The sequence below is a fragment of the Eumetopias jubatus genome, unplaced genomic scaffold (assembly GCF_037043125.1).
Source record: "Eumetopias jubatus isolate StellerSeaLion01/CBP00866 unplaced genomic scaffold, mEumJub1_p1.0 scaffold_1, whole genome shotgun sequence".
Taxonomy (NCBI): domain Eukaryota; kingdom Metazoa; phylum Chordata; class Mammalia; order Carnivora; family Otariidae; genus Eumetopias; species Eumetopias jubatus.
In genome coordinates, this window is record NW_028274807.1 from 93,658,603 (window position 1) to 93,676,778 (window position 18,176).

At 43.5% G+C, this 18,176-nt stretch overlaps 1 protein-coding gene across 1 annotated transcript in view; it reads left to right on the plus strand.

Annotated features, from left to right (window-relative positions):
• Positions 1-14,214, plus strand: part of SLC7A14 (solute carrier family 7 member 14) — a 49,537-nt gene extending 35,323 nt beyond the window's left edge. Inside the window, exons 6-7 of the mRNA XM_028101174.2 lie at positions 959-1,836; positions 13,892-14,214. Coding sequence (XP_027956975.1) covers positions 959-1,836; positions 13,892-14,214 — 1,201 coding nt within the window. The remainder of the gene's footprint in view (positions 1-958; positions 1,837-13,891) is intronic.
• The last annotated feature ends 3,962 nt before the right edge of the window (positions 14,215-18,176 follow it).

Below are 18,176 nucleotides of genomic sequence, written 5' to 3' on the forward strand. Positions count from 1 at the left end.
TCAATTTCAGCTCAGGTCATGATCTCAGGGTCATGGGATTGAGCCTCACATCAGGCTCTGGGCATGGAATCTGCTTAAGATTCTCCCTCTCTCCCTCTCCCGCTGCCCCTGCCCCCCACCTCCGCATATGCTCTCTCTTTCTCTCTCTCTAAAAAAAAAAAAGAAAGAAAGAAAGAAAAAGAAAAGAAGGAAGAAATGGAAGAGCGGGGAAGAGGGAGGATTAGGAGGAGAGGGAGGAGGAGAGCAGGAACCTATTTAAGGCCCACAGGAACTGCTAAAGAAGCACCTGTCATTCATTCACCTTTGTTGGTCTTCTCCAGTTGATAATTGGCTGGACCTAGCCTGCATCTATGAACACGTGTTCTGAATTATTGTGCTACTTTGCCAACTAAACCCCTGCACTTTCATTGTAGAGCAATGTTTCTCAAGGTTTGGCATAAATCAGGATCCTCTGGAGTTTTTCTGAAGTATAATTGGCTAGGGTCCATGCCCAGAGATTCTGACATAGTAAGTCTCTGGTGAAACCTGAAAATATGTATTTCTAATAAGCTCCAAGGTGATACTGATGCTGCTGAGCCATGGATTGACCACACTTTGGGTAACACAGGTCTAGAGAACCCCAAGCAAGTATATGAATTTTCCACCCATCACTTCTTCCCAGCAAAGCTTGCAGTTGAATTCAGGTTTCTGACATACTTCCCAAATTCAATCAACCCTTCACATCAGATAATGAAGTAAGAACTTTAATAAAGAAGTTTGCCTCAAAACCAAGGCATTAAAGTAAATTCTCTTTAAATTATATTCCTGAAACCAGATCCTGCGGTAGGAAGAGCAGCTGTATTGAAAGCAGTGAATCCAGAAGTAAATTCGAGAAGCAGGACAAAGAGGAGTTAAACCATGTTAGAGTCAGTCACCATCTGTAGCTCACTGCTAATCTTCTGCTTGCCCCTCCCTCCAGGTTCCTGGCTCATGTGAGCTCCTACACAGAGACACCAGTGGTGGCCTGCATTGTGTCGGGGTTCCTGGCAGCTCTGCTCTCGCTATTAGTCAGCCTGAGAGACCTAATAGAGATGATGTCCATTGGCACACTCCTTGCCTACACCTTGGTTTCTGTCTGCGTCTTGCTCCTTCGATACCAACCGGAGAGTGACATTGATGGTTTTGTCAAGTTCTTGTCCCAGGAGCACACAAAGAAGAAGGAGGGCATCCTGGCCGACTGTGAGAAGGAAGTTTGTTCTCCTGTGAGTGAAGGGGAAGAGTTTTCTGGCCCAGCCACCAACACATGTGGCGCCAAAAACCTACCGTCTCTGGGAGACAACGAGATGCTCATAGGCAAATCAGACAAGTCAACCTACAATGTGAACCATCCCAACTATGGCACTGTGGACATGACCACAGGCATAGAAACTGATGAATCTGAAAACATTTATCTCATCAAGTTAAAGAAGCTGATTGGGCCCCATTACTACACCATGAGGATCCGGCTGGGCCTTCCAGGCAAAATGGACCGGCCCACAGCAGCTACAGGGCACACGGTGACCATCTGCGTGCTCCTGCTCTTCATCCTCATGTTCATCTTCTGCTCCTTCATCATCTTTGGTTCCGACTACATCTCAGAGCAGAGCTGGTGGGCCATCCTTCTGGTTGTTCTGATGGTGCTGCTGATCAGCGCCCTGGTGTTCGTGATCCTGCAGCAGCCAGAGAACCCCAAAAAGCTGCCCTATATGGCCCCCTGCCTCCCCTTCGTGCCTGCCTTTGCCATGCTGGTGAACATTTATCTCATGCTAAAGCTCTCCACCATCACATGGATCCGGTTTGCAGTCTGGTGCTTTGTGGGTAAGCAACTTCCTTTGGAGCCTTGAGAGTTCCCTCTCAAGGCCTTGAACAGGCTTATCCCAAAATTACCTCCTAGCTGGACTAGGCATCTCCATTGCAAGAGGAATCTAGCTGGTTTTATGGACCCTTGCTTTCTGCATTAGAGTCAATAAAGCCAGTTGTGCCCTTTCTGCCTGTTATGGTCTTGGTCGTTGGTTCTGAAGAATGATGCTGATCAATCCATCACTTCACTGAATACTACTACTGGACATTCTTTTTAGGGATAATTAATTCCATGAAAAGTCCACTTCAAATGAATCCACATAATAAAGGGACAAAAATAGCACACTAAAAGTGAGAGTGGAAAAGTGGAATTCTATCTTAGAAACTAAAAATTATGAAACTAAAAGTTATGGAAAAAAGGATTTTTCTTACATTTGACAAAATTAAATTAAAATACCAATCATGCCCTAATTTTTTTAATCAGCAAAGTATAAATTAAGTGTGGATTTTTTGGCATAACTTTTCTGACTAAATTATACCATTTAACATCCCCACATCATATTGATTTTTATAAAATATTCAAGACTTTTTCATTTTTTCCCAAGATTCTTTCTTCATCCTTCGATATCCCAATCATTCTCTTGGGAAGCACCCATTATGTCATCATTCTTATGGATTTTCTTTTCTTCTGTTGATAACTGATATAACACCACCAGCTCCTCAACTGTCCACAACTTTGGGTGTAAATCAGAGATTCTCTCTCTAAATTCACGTTCATTGCCTTCAAAAAGTCTTGCACCTTTCCCAAGATTTTTAATTTTCCTTTGTGATTGATTTGTATTATTATATGTTTCTCACACCCAACAAGCACTGATGTTCATGAGATGGCTGGGGATTGGTGCTCATGATCACTTGAGAGAGGTTTAAGTGAAGCCTAATTTTAAAGTTCCTCAGTCACTATCTTGATGGTCCCTATACAAATTGGTAGCCCCGAAGTCCCCGAAGTCCACTCCTTGAGGTCAGGAATATGGGCATTCAACACAGCATCCTCTGTGCCTGGAACACAACTCGTGCTTAATAAACACTTCTCTCTGACTACTGTTCAGATGAGAAAAAAGGAATAGCTGGAAAGGAGCATGAGGAGGTGGAATTTAAATTGTAAGCCTATAAAAAATAAATAAATAAATAAATAAATAAATAAATAAATAAATAAATAAATAAATTGTAAGCCTATAAGATAAGATTTACATAGAGGGATAGGGGAAAAACAGTTCTCAAGGGCACGTGGGTGGCTCAGTCAGTTAAGCGTCTGCCTTAGGCTCAGGTCATGATCCCAGGGTCCTGGGATGGAACCCCACATGGGGCTCCCTGCTCTGTGGGGAGTGTTTCTCCCTCTGCCTCTCTCTCTGTGTCTCTGATGAATAAATAAATAAAATATTAAAAAAAAAAAAACAGTGCTCAAATGACAGGGCCAGGGTCTTCCAGCAGATTCCTCACCGCTGAAGGCTAGCCTGTGTCTTCTTGTAAGCATCCCATCCCAATTTTTCACGACTCTAGGTCTCATCCTTTGTTAGACTTTTGGGGAGTTCTTGAGAGAACCCCAGTAACTCATCAAGGTTTTAACTACTTACCTGATTTATTCACAATCTCTCTTCTCCATTTAAACATGTTTCCCCTGGAACATGTAGCTAACCAATGGAGAGACTCGACTGAAGAAGGGAGAAATATTTCAGTCATGTATTTGTCAAATGACTGAAGGCGTAGATGCAAAGACACAGGCATTCATTCATTCATTCCTAGAGTATTAAAGCTGGAAGGGACCTTCAATATCTAGTAGAATGTTCCCCACAGAGTGGTGACCTTTCCATCGGTAGTATTTGGGCTGATTTTAGAGAGTCCAGGAATGAATTTTTTTGAGCTTTTAAAAATACCGTATAGTTATTATACATTTTCACACATACTAGAAAAAATATATGTACTCACATGAATCTGGTGATTATTTTTAAATTTAAAAAGTGAGTCAAATTAAAGGAAAAAACATCAGTCCTAGTACAGGTGCCATGATTCATAGAAATAATTAACACTTAATATAGTTCTAGCACATACCAGCCATTATGCAAGTGCTTTCCTCACATTAACGTATGTAACCCTCACAATGACCTTCATTTTACAGATGAGGAAGCTGAGGCATTTGACTGAGATCTTGTAGCTAGAATTTGGTAGAGCCAAAATTAGAAGTCAAGTAGTGTGGGTCCAGGGATCGTGGCCATAGCCACTATACTAAATACGTGGTATAGAAATAATGGAAGTCGGAGAAATACTGACATCGTCTACCCCTCCCCACTTCTCCCTCTCTCAGTTTTACAGATGACAAAACTGAGCCTCCGAAAGGTTAAATAACATTCTCTAGGTCAACAGGAATAATGGCAAGCTCTTCACAAGGCTATTATTAAAACCCAGCGTCTCCACACTCAGCTCTGCTGCTGGTACCTCCCTACCATGCTGTCCCTGAGCATCCTTCTTATTGGATCAGAATGTTTGCTATATGTAGTTTGTGCAGATTAACGCCTAACATCAGGGCTGGCTCCACAGTGCACAACCTCTGCAGTCACACAGGGCCCCACATTTGGTCTAATGCTCTGCTGCTGCTTCCTTGAATTCTTAACAACTTTTTTTTCTTAACAACATTTTAACAAGAGGCTCCACAGTTTCATTTTGCACTGGAGCCCACAAATTACACCACCAGTTCTGCATCACATCTGTGGTTTCTGGAGCACCAGAGGCATTTTACAAAAGTGGTAAGGTGGCAGGAACCCTTGCCCTCGGAGTCAAACAGCCCAGGTTCAAATCACAGCTCTGCCACCCCTGTGTCTTGTGACCTTGGGAAGTTCAATTACCTCCTTTGCATTTCAGTTTACTCATCTGTAAAAATGCAAATAATTCTACTAGTCTTGATCTGGTTGCCCTTTGGGGCTTAAATAAGAAAAGGGGCACCTGGTTGGCTCAGATGGTTAAGCATCTGACTCTTGATTTCAGCTGAGGTCATGATCTCAGGGTTGTGAGGTCAAGCCTGGCACCAGTCTCCACGCTGGGCATGGAACCTCCTCGGGATTCTCTCTCTCTCCCTCTCCCTCTGCCCCGCCCCGCCAAAATTAATTAATTAATTAAAATTTAAAAAGACAATATTGGGGAAAGTCATATGAATTCTTTCTCTCCTGCCTTTCTTTTTAAAATCTAAAATAACTCATTATTCCGCATACTAGCTATCACATGCCAAAGTACAGCATGAACCTGTTCTGACTCAGGCTGCCCTCCCAGTTATCAGGCAGAAGAAAACTCCCAGAGAGCCTTTTGTAATCTTGGTGATAGCATAAACTTCAAACTCATTCCAGAAACGGATACTCCCTGACATGGGAGGATGTCACCCTGCAGCCTGGGGCTGGCCAGACAGAGAGCACAGGAGCTTGCTCAACAAGCACCCAGCTGCTGGCCACTACCTGCTTCAGCATCATGGTCTTTGAAGACCAGTACACGAGTAAGCTTTGCCTAGAACAGAAATTCTCTATCTTGACTACACAGCAGAATCCCCTGACAGCTTCTGAAATATTCTGTGCCCAGGATCCCATTAAATGAGTCTGATGTGGCCAAGTACTGGGTATTTTTCAAAGCTCCCCAGGTAATTTTAATGAGTGGTCAGGTTTACAGTGATCTAGAACCGTGGTTCTCAAAGTGTGGTCCCAGACCAGCAGCATCAATATTACATGGGAACTAGTTAGAAATGCAATTTTGAACCCCACCCCAGACCTACCAAGTCAGAATCTCTGAGAGCAATTTAGGTTTCAACAAACCCTACGGATTATTCTGATGTATGTTCAAATGTGAGAACCACTGACCTAGAGAGAAAAATAAGAAATTAGTAAGCCAGGTAGATAATTTAATTACAAAACCTCCATTTTCCAAAAACAAATTTTTGCCCATATAAGATATATCAATCCCACAACCCCAAATTGGCTTATAAAACTTTCAATGCTCTCACAGAACAAAGATCCCACCTCTAAACTTCTGAGTCTCCAAAATGTCAGATTTTTCTTCTTAATTTCTCTATTCATAGTATAACTTTCCTGGGGAGAACAGTAGAGATATTTTTAAATGGAACTTCTTATGAAACATCAGCTACTTTTTAAAAAGATTTACATGGTTAAGCTGAGTCATAACTTGATAATCTTCTTGGGCACATTTTTTCTAACCAGGCTTCTCTGAATGAATCTTAATTACAGCATTTTTCTAACAATGTTTTGCTAAGCTTTTGACCTTCAGATGAGCACGACTCATAGAATAAAATAAGGCACAAGTCCCAACAAGATTACTCAGTGCTTGTTTCTTTTCCTTCAGACAAAAGAAATAACATACATAGCAAATGTTTGATAATCCCAACAAAATGAGCACAGAGAAGCCTGAGTTTTCCTTTCCTCTTAGCTGATGTGGTTTTGTAAAAGAACACCTCAAGGGGTTGGGCAGAGTCGCAGGGAGTCTGAAACTAGCAGTGACCAGTGATGACACCACTCAGTGGCACTTTCCAGTGTCTACTATTCCCCTGTGGGACTTTATTAGAAAGTAATCATCTGGTAGACCAGCTCCTGGGCCCCCTCACCCCAAGGGCGGCCAAGTTCTCGCCTGGGATTTTTTCAGCCCCTCTGATAAAGCAAATTCTTGTCTATAGATTTAGAGAACAGTGATTTGGCAATGAACTTCGTAAATCCTGTACTAAGACATAATTTCCAAAGAGAAGACATACCTATGGTCTTTACCTGTGCTATCATTCAAAAGTCCTTTTGAAAAGGGACTCAAAGCAGCCATTGTCATGAAGGGAAGAGAAGGGAAGGAAGGGAGCTGTGAACTGGGGACAGACGGCGTCAAGATAAATCAACTCCTGAGGATATGTCCCATAATAAGCTTGAAATTCTCCTTGTAGGCAGAGGAGAAAACAATTGGCAATTTCATCAAATAAATCATGTTCAAGAGGGCAAAAAAAAAAAAGCCATGAAGGCCAGGATGAGGGTGGCAACAGGGCCAGGGCAATTCCAAGAGAGAGTGTGGAGGGGATCCTGCTAGTCAAGGCTGCGTGCTGGGTCGGGAGCTGAGCATGGGGAAGAGCGCCAGGAGACCCCAAGGTTCTACGCCCAGCGGCAGCCGCAGTGTCGGCTCTCCTTTGAGACAAAAGAATGAAGGGAGAGGGGGCCATGGCAGAGACAAAGGCCCTGGAGCAGTCATGTGCAGGGGGCCTGGAACACAGAGCCCTGACAGAGTGAGCCCTGGGCATCTTTCCCTCAACTCTTTCCCATTTGTAAGTTTCATCCATGCTGTTGCTTGTGCTTTTGGGTTGTTCATTCTCCTTGCCCAGCTAGCCTTTCACTGTGATAATACTATTATAATATAATAATAATATAGTATCATATTATAATATAATAATAATAATAATAATATGCCCATGGACGTTTAACTGACTTCTAGTCTGGGGCTGTTACAAATAGGGCTGCTATGAACATTCTTGTACATGGTTTTTGGTGGACACATGGACACATTTCCCTAGGGTTTCTGTGGAGTTAGAAGTAGAATTGCTCGCTTGGATTATTGGATTTTACCGTACCTTTACAAGATTGCATTCTGTCTCCTGGCCATTATACCCCTCTAATAAAATAAGGGTCCCCAGTTCCATTTTGCAGATGGGAAACTGAGGCATAAAGTAATGTGACTTTATATTTGACCAGTGGCAGAGCCAGGGAGAGACTCTCCACCACCCCTCAACCCCCCATTCAATCCCGAGACCGCTCTTCCTGGCCACACCATATTAAACAAACCTTATTGTTATTATAATCACCAGGGCTTGTGGAGGTATTTTAAAAACTAACCAGCAAAGTGGGAGTTGGTAGGGATTGCAGTGGGTGGGGAGGACACCCTCTCATGACCATCCAGTCTTCCCTTCTGCATTGGCAAATGTCTGTTTTGGAAAGCCGATCCCAGGGTAGTAAAAATAAAAAAGCCTCTGGGCATAACAAAGTGCCTCAGTTATCTGCAGAGGGCAGGGCTTCCTGCTGGAAAGTGAGCCCCAGGAAGAGGTAGCTCCACCCAGCCTGAGGTCAGGTGACCCACCTCCTCTGGCCCTGAGTCTGTGACTGCCTACAGAGGACAGGAAGCTCCCATGGGACTCTAAAGATCTGGCAGCTTCTCCTTAGCCAGAGTTGGGGCCAGTGGGGTTAGAAATCTGCAGTTACTGTCTATCTCCAGGTCACCCGGGCTCTTTACAGAGTTGAGTTTTTGTTCAAGGTTTTCCCCCCATATGATCCAGAGACACCCCCCCCAACCCTCTACTTGGTAGGTTGGGGTCATTTACTTAGTTTGCCCAGATGGATCCACACAAGGAGAGTAAATGGGTGTATTGCCCACTGATGCTCAGGTGTCCCAGCATCTGAAAGCAAGCCTGGCATTTCTAAACCGTCCCTGGAGACGCCTGGGTGGGTTGGGAACAGCCATCAGTTTAGACTCAAGAGATGTGAGTTCCAGCGCCATTTCAACCACTGATTTATTAAACAGGTTTTAACCTCTCTGGGATAATGGACGAGAAAGTACTATTTTACAAAGGGTTTTAAGATCACAAAGTGTTCTACTACATAAAGAAAGCCCATTAAATTGCCAAAGGCATGATTCTTCATCTTGTCTAGCCTGAACCTCTCTTGGGCACATTCTCCATCAGGGAATTTCTGCCTGGAAGAAAAGCCGATGCCTCCTTTCAAATATTTCCTTTCACTGTAAACAGCCCTTCTCAGGACTCATTGCCATTACCTTTAAGCAGGGCCGGCATTCAGCCCCTCTGCCCAGGTACAGCCATGTCTGTTTTTAAAATACTGAAACACTTCTGTACCTACTGCTAACTAGTTGCTGCCCTGAGCGTCTCCTCTCCCTAAGATCCAATAACGCAAAAAAAAAAAAATAATAATAATAATAACTCCAGCCCAGCAGGAGGGTCTCCGAGACCCTGCTGCAACACAAAAGCTAATTCCCTTCTGATTTTTAACACCACACCTGCCTTTCATGTATTACAGCTTGAAGATGTATAACTACAATGCAATGGATCTAAGTTTTTAAGGAACAGCAGGATTAAATATGCAAATGTCAATTAGCCATCTCATTGTTGAGGCTTGGTTCCAAATGACTTCTGGCTTATGCCGAAAGCAAATCCTCTCTCAAAAGATAAAACTTTGCCATATGTAAGGGTTTACAAAAGAATACGATGCCAGTCCCAGTGACAAATAACAGCGCCCCGAAACTATATCAAGCAGTAATAGCATCATTGGAGTGAGTCTATCGTCTCATAAGGTGTAGAGTTTTTCCCCACATGCTTAATCATTCAGGGCAATTTTAATACTTCTGGATATCAGATGATATTAAGGAATTATTATCATTTTTTAGAGGTGATAATGATACTAAGTTAAGTTTTTTTAAGTTGATTTGAAAGATACATACTTAATTATTTACAGATGAAGCATAGGATGGAAGGGATTTGTTTCAAAATAATCTAAAGAGAAGGGCTCAGGAGGCTGGGTGTCAGGAGGGAGCTAGTGATGAGTATATGGGGTTCTTTATACTATTCTCTGCTTTGGTATATGTTTGGAATTCTTCAAACTAAAAAGCTAAGCAAAATTGTTTTCTATTGGTCTATACCCCCTGGCCACCCCTGGTAGGGGAGATACACCCTTGGTCAGGACATGGAGAGCCCCTGAAGGATTCACCGTCCCAGCACTAACCGTGTTGCTGTAGAAAATCTTTTATTTTGTCCTATTCCCCAGTTCCCTGTCTGTGAGATACACGTAATCCTAACCTTCCCACTCCCTGGCCCTCCACACACACACACACACACACACACACACACACACACTCACACACACATTCCCAAACAGGCTACGAGGAATCTAAACAAGATCACATGCATAACATTTTGAACTCCTTGGGAAAAAGGTACAACATAAATAATGCATCCTTAGGACCTCAGCACCCAGAAGTGTTGTGTGAAGTTCAGTTTAGATGATTCAGAATTCCCAGAATCCCCACAGATTTTTCAGAAACTACCTCATGCTTAGTTTTCTAAGCCAGCTGAAAAAAAGGAGCAGAAACAAAAAACACCCTGCTTCTACACAGGAGGCTTTTAGCAGCTCTGTTTACTCCCCCGACACAAAGCCTTTGTTTATGTGTGACAGATGGTAGTACATGCTTCTCTGCTCTTTCTACCTCCCTTCTCCCCTCCCTCCCTCACTTCATTTGATCCCCTCTGTTTCTTTGTCCCCCTCTTTTTTTTCCTTTTCTCCAATCCTTGGTGCCTTACACCACTTTCCTTGAACTTACTCAAGGGCCAGCAAGAAGGGTCAGACAGAACGCCAGACCTTTGCCTGCGCTGACCATTTGTTCCACCTAGGCTGCATGCACACAGTCGCTTCTTGGTTCAGAGCACTTATATTCAAAATATATTTATTTTTTAAATTTATTTATTTAAGAGAGTGAGAGAGAGAGCATGGCAGGGAGGGGCAGAGGGAGAGAGAGTTTCAAGCGGATCTGGGCTGAACACGGAGCCCAACGTGGGGCTCCATCCTACGACCCTGAGATCATGACCTGAGCCGAAACCCATCCAGGCGCCCCAAAATATATTTTTGAAGACAAAATAACACAATTTTGAAATGATAAGGGGCTCAGAGCAAACATTAAAAAGCCCATAAATATTTACATGGCAGATTTCCATGGGTTGCTTTCTCAAAGTAATCGTAGTCAATGCATTCATGCACACACATGTTCCTTCAGACACAGTCATTCCCAAAGAACAAATGTAGACATGACCTTTTACTCAATGCATACTATCATAAGCATAGTCTCCAAACCAGCCTGCAGGGGGCAGCTGTGAAGGACTGGGCATGCAAGAGTCCTCTATCCATATGGAATGCTGTTTCTGCCCTCGGCCCGATTCCCAACCTGTTTCTTTTTTTGTAAAATGAAGGTACTCAAACAGATCTATAGACTCTTTCCAGCTCTAAATATCTAGGATTCTATGAGGCTCTTAGAGAATGTCCATAAATCAGTCTACCTGACGCCACCACACCGGGTGGGGGCAGGGGAAGGTCTGTCAGAACAGATGTCAAACCAGTGCTTGAATGATGAGCTGTGTGATTGCAGAGCAGAGAGCTTAGGGGCAAAGGGAAAAGGAAAAGAAATGGTATTAAGTTCAGTAGGGAAATAACTCACTTTTAAACAGGGTCTGAGAAGGGGATCAGATGGAAAGAATTGATAATAATAGAGACCAAACAGGAAGAGGAGGCAAGATTTGACACCTGCCTCAATGTCTAAGAGAAAAGATAGCAAAAAAGCAAAAAGGGGCAAAAAGAGCTGCGTGCCTGTTGATCCCACCTGGTCTCCTGAAATTTATTCTCAGGTCTCAAACATGCTTCCAACGGAGGCATTCTCCAAGAAGCAGCATGCTGGCCCTTTTAGAAGGGGCCTTAACTTGGTGCCTTGTCCCACACAAGGGTAATAACTATCCCCCCATGGCTACTCCCCACCCCAGCCCCACCCCAACAAGAAAGAGTAAAGATCTGTGTTCAGAAAACTGAAGTCGCTATTTGAGAGTAGCTACATCTGCAAATGATTAACTCTAGGATTTATTACCAATTAGGACTATAAATCTCTGCTTACTTCGGCTCCTGGACAGTTGATTTCACTGGGGGATTGGGCAGGGGGTGAGGAGAAAGTCATTTAAAACAAAGAGGGAGAAATCCAAGTTTAAAAAAGACCCACTTCAAATTCAAAAGGAGCAGGATTTCTCAAGCACCAAAGAGGAAAGCAGAACTTGACCTTGTGGTTCTAAGCAAACAGCTGTGCAGATGCCTGCAGGATTAGCAAAGCCAAAGGAACTAGTGCCACTCAGAAGAGGGGCGTCTGGGGTTTGGAAGGGTGTTGCATAACGGAGTGGCATCTGGTGGCCAAGCCTTAATATGGCTGGTGTTGGCAACGGAGTACGTGCCCAGGAGCTTAATGCTCCTGATCTAAGGGATTCCCAGTCTTGGCTAACCATTGCGCTCACCTGTGGGGCTTTGAAACCTACCTATGCTTCAATCACACTGCAGACCAATTAAATCAGAATCTCTAGGGGTGGGGCTTGGGCTTAAGGGCGGTTCAGAAACTCCCCAAGAGACCTTCCAGCTGAAACCAGGGTTGAAAGTCATTGCTTATCTCATTTCATCCTCATGGCAACTCCATGTTATAGGTACAGTGACTATCATGAAGAGAAAACTGAGGCACAAAGAAGCTAAGTAACTGGTCCAGGGTTACACGGCTAATAGTAATGGAGGCAGGATTTGAACCCAGGGTTCACACTCTTAATCACTGTGCCCTATGATCCCCCAAGGCAATGGTTCTCAGCTATTCCAAACCCTGAGCCTTCATGAGCTTTTCAAGATAGAAAATGGGGGTTCTCAAACTATTTTTTAATATTTATTTATCTATTTATTTATTTTGAGAGAGAGAGAAAGAGCGTGAGCAGGGGGACAGAGGGAGAGAGAATCCCAAGCCAACTCCGTGCTGAGCAGACCTTGAGATCACAGCCTGAGCTGAAACAAAGAGTTGGATGCTTAAGCAACTGCACAACCCAAGCGCCCCTCAAACTATTTCTATATGTAATTTCAAAAAATTATAACAGAAATGAAACATTAGCCCTTGTTAATGCTCCATATTAACTAGGAAACAAGTTTCTTCCCTTTGCTTGGAATGACATCAACTAAGGAGGTTGCGCTGGAAATTCCATGCTCATCAGAGTTCTCATTCATTCGTTCAACAAACATTAAGTGCCAGTTTTCTGCAGTCTCTAAAATAGAACCACCCTGGGGTGCCTGGGTGGCTCAGTCGTTAAGCGTTTGCCTTCGGCTCAGGTCATGATCCCGAGGGCCTGGGATCGAGCCCCGCATCGGGCTCCCTGATCTGCGGGGAAGCCTGCTTCTCCCTCTCCCACTCCCACTGCTTGTGTTCCCTCTCTCGCTGTGTCTCTCTCTGTCAAATAAATAAAATCTTTTAAAAATAAATAAATAAATAAAAATTAAAAAAATAAAATAAAATAGAACTACCCTGTGCAGATAATCACACAGTAAACGTTCTAAGGGCCATAACAGTGGCAGGCACCAGACGCTTTGAGAGCCCACAGAAGAAAGTGAACAGCTCTGAGTAGCAGTAATATAATACTCCTTCGGTGAGTGAAAAATGGCAAAGTAAACAATAGGGCAATATATACATATTGCTCAGTGGTGAAATAAAAGATGGCATCCCTAATTGGAAGTGTGGGATAATAAAATGCTACAAGAAGGTTGGGTACCCACGGTGGGTGATCCACAGATATTTAAGCTGGGGTGGAAAATGCAAATTCCTAGTTGGCACCTACATGAGTGTAGTGAACAGGGAGGTGGGGACAGAGGTGACTAGAGAGCCCACATTCTATCTAAAGAAGAAGCTAGGGCTCACCTCCAGCCACAACTGCCATATAGGAATGTGGGAGTAGTGTCGTGAGACCTGACGTTTTTAGGGGAAGCCGTAAATATGGGTTGCTTAATGCAAGATACCTCAAAATTTTTTAAAGATTTTGTTTATTTATTTGAGAGAGAGAAAGTGAGCAAGCGAGCGAGAGAGCACAAGCGAGTTAGGGTCAGAGGGAGAAGCAGGCTCCCCACTGAGCAGGGAGCCAGACGTGGGACTCGATCCTGGAAGTCCAGGATCATGACCCGAGCTGAAGGCAGTCACTTAACCAACTGAGCCACCCAGGCGCCCCAGATATCCCAATTTTTAAATGACATCTAATTCGAGTTTTTCCAGAGACGATGTAGACCAAAGAAAACATATCTCCCGCCAGCCCTGCTTTCACCGCCAGCCCCGCTTTCACCGCCAGCCCCGCTTTCACCGCCAGCCCTGCTTTCACCATTGAGTATCTCCTCGCTAGTCCCGTGGATCCCAGAGCAACTGCTTATTCGCCTGTGCCTTTCCCTCCCTGCAGGTATGCTCATTTATTTCGGGTACGGCATCTGGAACAGCACCCTCGAAATCAGCGCTCGAGAAGAAGCCCTGCACCAAAGCACGTACCAGCGCTACGACGTGGATGACCCTTTCTCGGTGGAGGAGGGTTTCTCCTACGCCACGGAGGGCGAGAGCCAGGAGAACTGGGGCGGGCCGGCCGAGGACAAAGGCTTCTATTACCAGCAGATGTCAGATGCTAAGGCCAACACCCGGACAAGTAGCAAAGCGAAGAGCAAAAGCAAACACAAACAGAACTCAGAGGCCCTGATCGCAAATGATGAGTTAGATTACTCTCCCGAGTAGGAGTAAACACACAAGAAATGTGTAGAAACGGTGGCGATTTCTTTTCAGTAACTTAACCCGTGGGCTAGAGGGTGAAAACATTTTTGGCTCTCATTTCAAAAGTCCAGCCTTTCCCCAGAGTCAGTCCCCAGTCATAGCCTGTCATTTGCTACTTTTGTTCTTCAGGATAGTTCTGTCGAAGGGTTTCACCTGGGTTTCATCACTGATCCCCTTGAAAAATAAATAAATAAATAAATAAACCAGAGGCTGCAAGAAATTCTATCGTAGGTGCAACCATCAGAGCTGATGGCAGCAAATGTTTCCTAGGCCTTTGCTTTGTTGGTTTAATCTTTTTGCTTCTTAGAGAGGCAAGGGGCCTCACTTCTTGAGCCACACTGAGGCCACAGCTCCTCCTGGAGATGTGCCAAAGCAGGTGGGTGTGGGCACCAGGCAGCATTTCCACCACCAGGATCACCCGGGCAAAGATCCTCCGAGCACGCCCTGCTGAGAGCTTCTCCCCGAGGACGTGCACAGGTGGACACTGGCACTTCCTCAGCAAGCAACACTTGGTCCTGAAATCTCACAAAAACGAGTTCATGGAGAAGACGCATGCTGCTGCTCCTTATTCACCAAGGTTCTCACAGTCTCCAGACTAACTTTAGGATCCAGCAAAGGTTAGGGACTCTGAGACCATTTCCCCAGAGGTTTCAGAGTTACCATAAAGCAGTCTTGCAGACCCAACAATATGGTAAGAAGGACCATCAAAGCGCTACTTCAATGCCCAGAAAAAATAATTAGCCATCTCTTGCCGTGAAGGCCAGAAGGGCATTGGCAGAAATTAACTCTCCATCATACCTTTTCTTCAACCAGCCTCTAAGCTCCTGCTGATATAATGAAAGGGGACATAGTTGGAGCATGATTTCATGGCATTAATATGCCTTGAAGAAGGAGGCCGCTTGTTTTCAAATCAGATAAAAATCTTTACAAGGAGACGTGACCAGCCACTGAGATCACACTGCAAATTCTATTTCAGATTTCCAAAATTACAAATTGTGTAGTTTGTTGAGATTTGCCACCACTTGAGCGGTGGGGGCCCCTCTGAAAACAAAACAGCTGAAACTCAGCTACTTAGGTAATGGCATTCCGAGAGATCACATTTCACTTCTGAACCTTACTCCTCCCAAGTAGCTCGCGTTTAGATATATATTTCGTCTGTTATTTCCCAGAGCAGGTTTACTGAAGCCCAGAGAGATACCCACCTGGTAAGGTCTACATCGGGCCCTAACGGGGACTCTTAAAGGAATTTTCTCAGAAGTAACCTAGAGGAGAGAATGTGTGGCCGGCAAGAACACATGGTCTATCAGCTCCACTCTTGGGTCCCCAGAATTCCCTCGGTCGCCCTGAGATGTGCACACGTGAACATGGAGGCACAGTTTCGATCAAGCTACAGTCTTTGTGGGCCTTCCTGAAAGGGGGGCAAAGTAGCAAATTTCTCGCCCTCTCTCTCCCAGATCTAGCATTATGCCAAAAGTTGTCCAAAATACATCAACTAATGTAAAGCTATTCTTTGTTAAAAAGTTGAGGTTCGTGCCATCGTGGCATGCCTTAGGATTATGGAGAAGAGGCAAAATCCACTTTTTCACTCAGTGAACACTGATTGAGACTGTATCAAGTGCTAAGCAATGGGAATAGAACCAAGTGTAACATTATGCCCTTGGGGGCTCCCAGGGCAGGGAACAAGCGGCGCTGGCACCTGACAAGTGTAGACAAAACCAGCAAGCCTGACAAGTCTTCCCAGTTGATGCACTGGGCTTTAATATAGAATAAAATAGAAGGTCAGTTGAAGCTAGTTTTTTTTTTTTTAAACATGATTTTAGGTAAATTGCATATCTCACCCAGGGCCAATGAATGCCAGTAAATTCAAGCAACTCCTATTTTCTAGAATTTCTTTTCCATTCCTCTGTATTAATTGTTTAGAATTCTGGTTTCCTGGGGTAATTTTGTCATTTTAATGTAACGCATGGCAGTGCTGTGTTTTCTCTTCCCTAAACTTAACCCTAAAGATACAGTGCCTGGTCTGTGAAATGTATCCTTGGGGATGAACTGTGGACTAATTATCAGTAATTTTTTGTGAATACAAAGTTTTGAACTAGTTTCGAGACTCAGCAAATCTGCCTAAACTAAATACAACGTGTGAGACCTGAAATATCCAGATAGATGGGGTGGGGCTATATTCATTAAAAATGTCCAAAAAGAAATATGAGTGTAAAATAACAAAATCTTAACGTGGGTGAAAGAGCTCCCTTTTAGTAGTGAGGGTTAAGTATTAAGGTAACAATAGTTCAGTGGCGGATGTATGAAATTTCTGTAGCATGAGGAGACAGAACACAGAGTAAACACCATTGGTATTGATTTTGTGAAGATCCTCTGAACCGCTCTGGTTCTGGAGACATTTCTCCCAAGTAGTATCTCCTTCTTCTTATAATCTTGGTCTCTTTGTTTCTCTAAAGTTAGTCATCTCCCTAACAATCTTGGTTTAAAAAAAAAATTAGTAAGATAGAAAAAAGATTTTTTAAGGTAAATTGACATGTTTTTGTTCATGTTTCCCAGCCTCTGTGAAATGGTCCCAGATTTCACAATGCAGTTTCAAATACCATCAATTACTAGAATGATTATATTAGCATTTCCTAGCAATTTTCTCAAGACCACGTTAGTGGAATCACATTAAAAGTAAGATCATCTTATAATTACCGTAGAAACTTAGCCTTCTTGAATGGAGTCCAAGAAAGACCTACATTTTATTGAATTCTTCTCTCTTGCAAGAGCTTTTCCAGGGAGGTTTCATCGTGTGAATTAGTAGTGTGGAACCAATTACTTGATTTTTTTTGTAATTGTATTCTATTTATTGGTACTCTGCTTCCTTTCAGAAGGATTTCAAGGTGGCTATTGAAATACATATAATGCAAAAAAATAAGTGAGGAGCTTGGGTAAATAAAAACAGAAATAGAAAGGATAAGACGAAGCTAGAAGTGTGTTTAGTGCACAAATGCAAAATCTTGATATGCATTGCTAAATTTGCCGATGAGGGGGCAACTTGAAAAATAGTGAAATTGTTGGTAAGGACATGAAGAACCACTCCTGCATGATAAGAACAAATCTTTCCCCATGAGGGCAGAGAATAGCATAGATCATTGAAACCCACGTACAAGCTTCAGACTTAGATTTTACCAGCTACATGTGCCTGGCATAGAGTGGGTGTTCAATAAATATCTAATAATCAGACGGATGGCTGAATAGATGGATGAAAGGAAAATGAAATATTATTTATTTAAGAATTTTTTGCGGAGTCCTTATCTGTGGTATGACCTAAGACATGGGGGAAATAGGATATATAAGATATATAAATAAAAACCATAGTGAAGGTGACATGTGAGATGAGGGACTTACAAGGTGCAACGAGAGTTCAAATACGGAAAAGACCGCCTTTCATTGGGAAAAATGATAGAGAATGCAGTCTTTGTGTTGAGCCCTGTGGAATGGGCAGAACATTTCCCCCAGGTAGAAATGGGCAAAAGGCTTGCCAAGTGGAGAATCAGCATGAGTAGGGAGGAGAGGGGCTGACAGCTGTCTCTGACTAATAATGTGTACTGTGCCTCCTTCAAGGGAAAGCAAGAAGCTAGTCTGACAGGAGCTTACGATGTATGCATGATTGATCTATGCAACAGTAAGAAATAACGCTGAGAAGGATGTGAGGGCTTATTCACAAACAGACTTAAACAGCGAACTCAGCTGGCTGGCTCTCCTTGGGTGGGGAGGCACCGGGGAAATGATGAACATATGAATCAGGGAGGGCTGGGCTTTAAGAAGCTGGGTCAGTGGCTTCGTCCACCTGTGTATGGTGCTAACAGATCACATACACATTTCAAATTGATTTAATATGTTGAAAGGAAAAAAATACCCAAATTAAAGCAATGTATGATTGA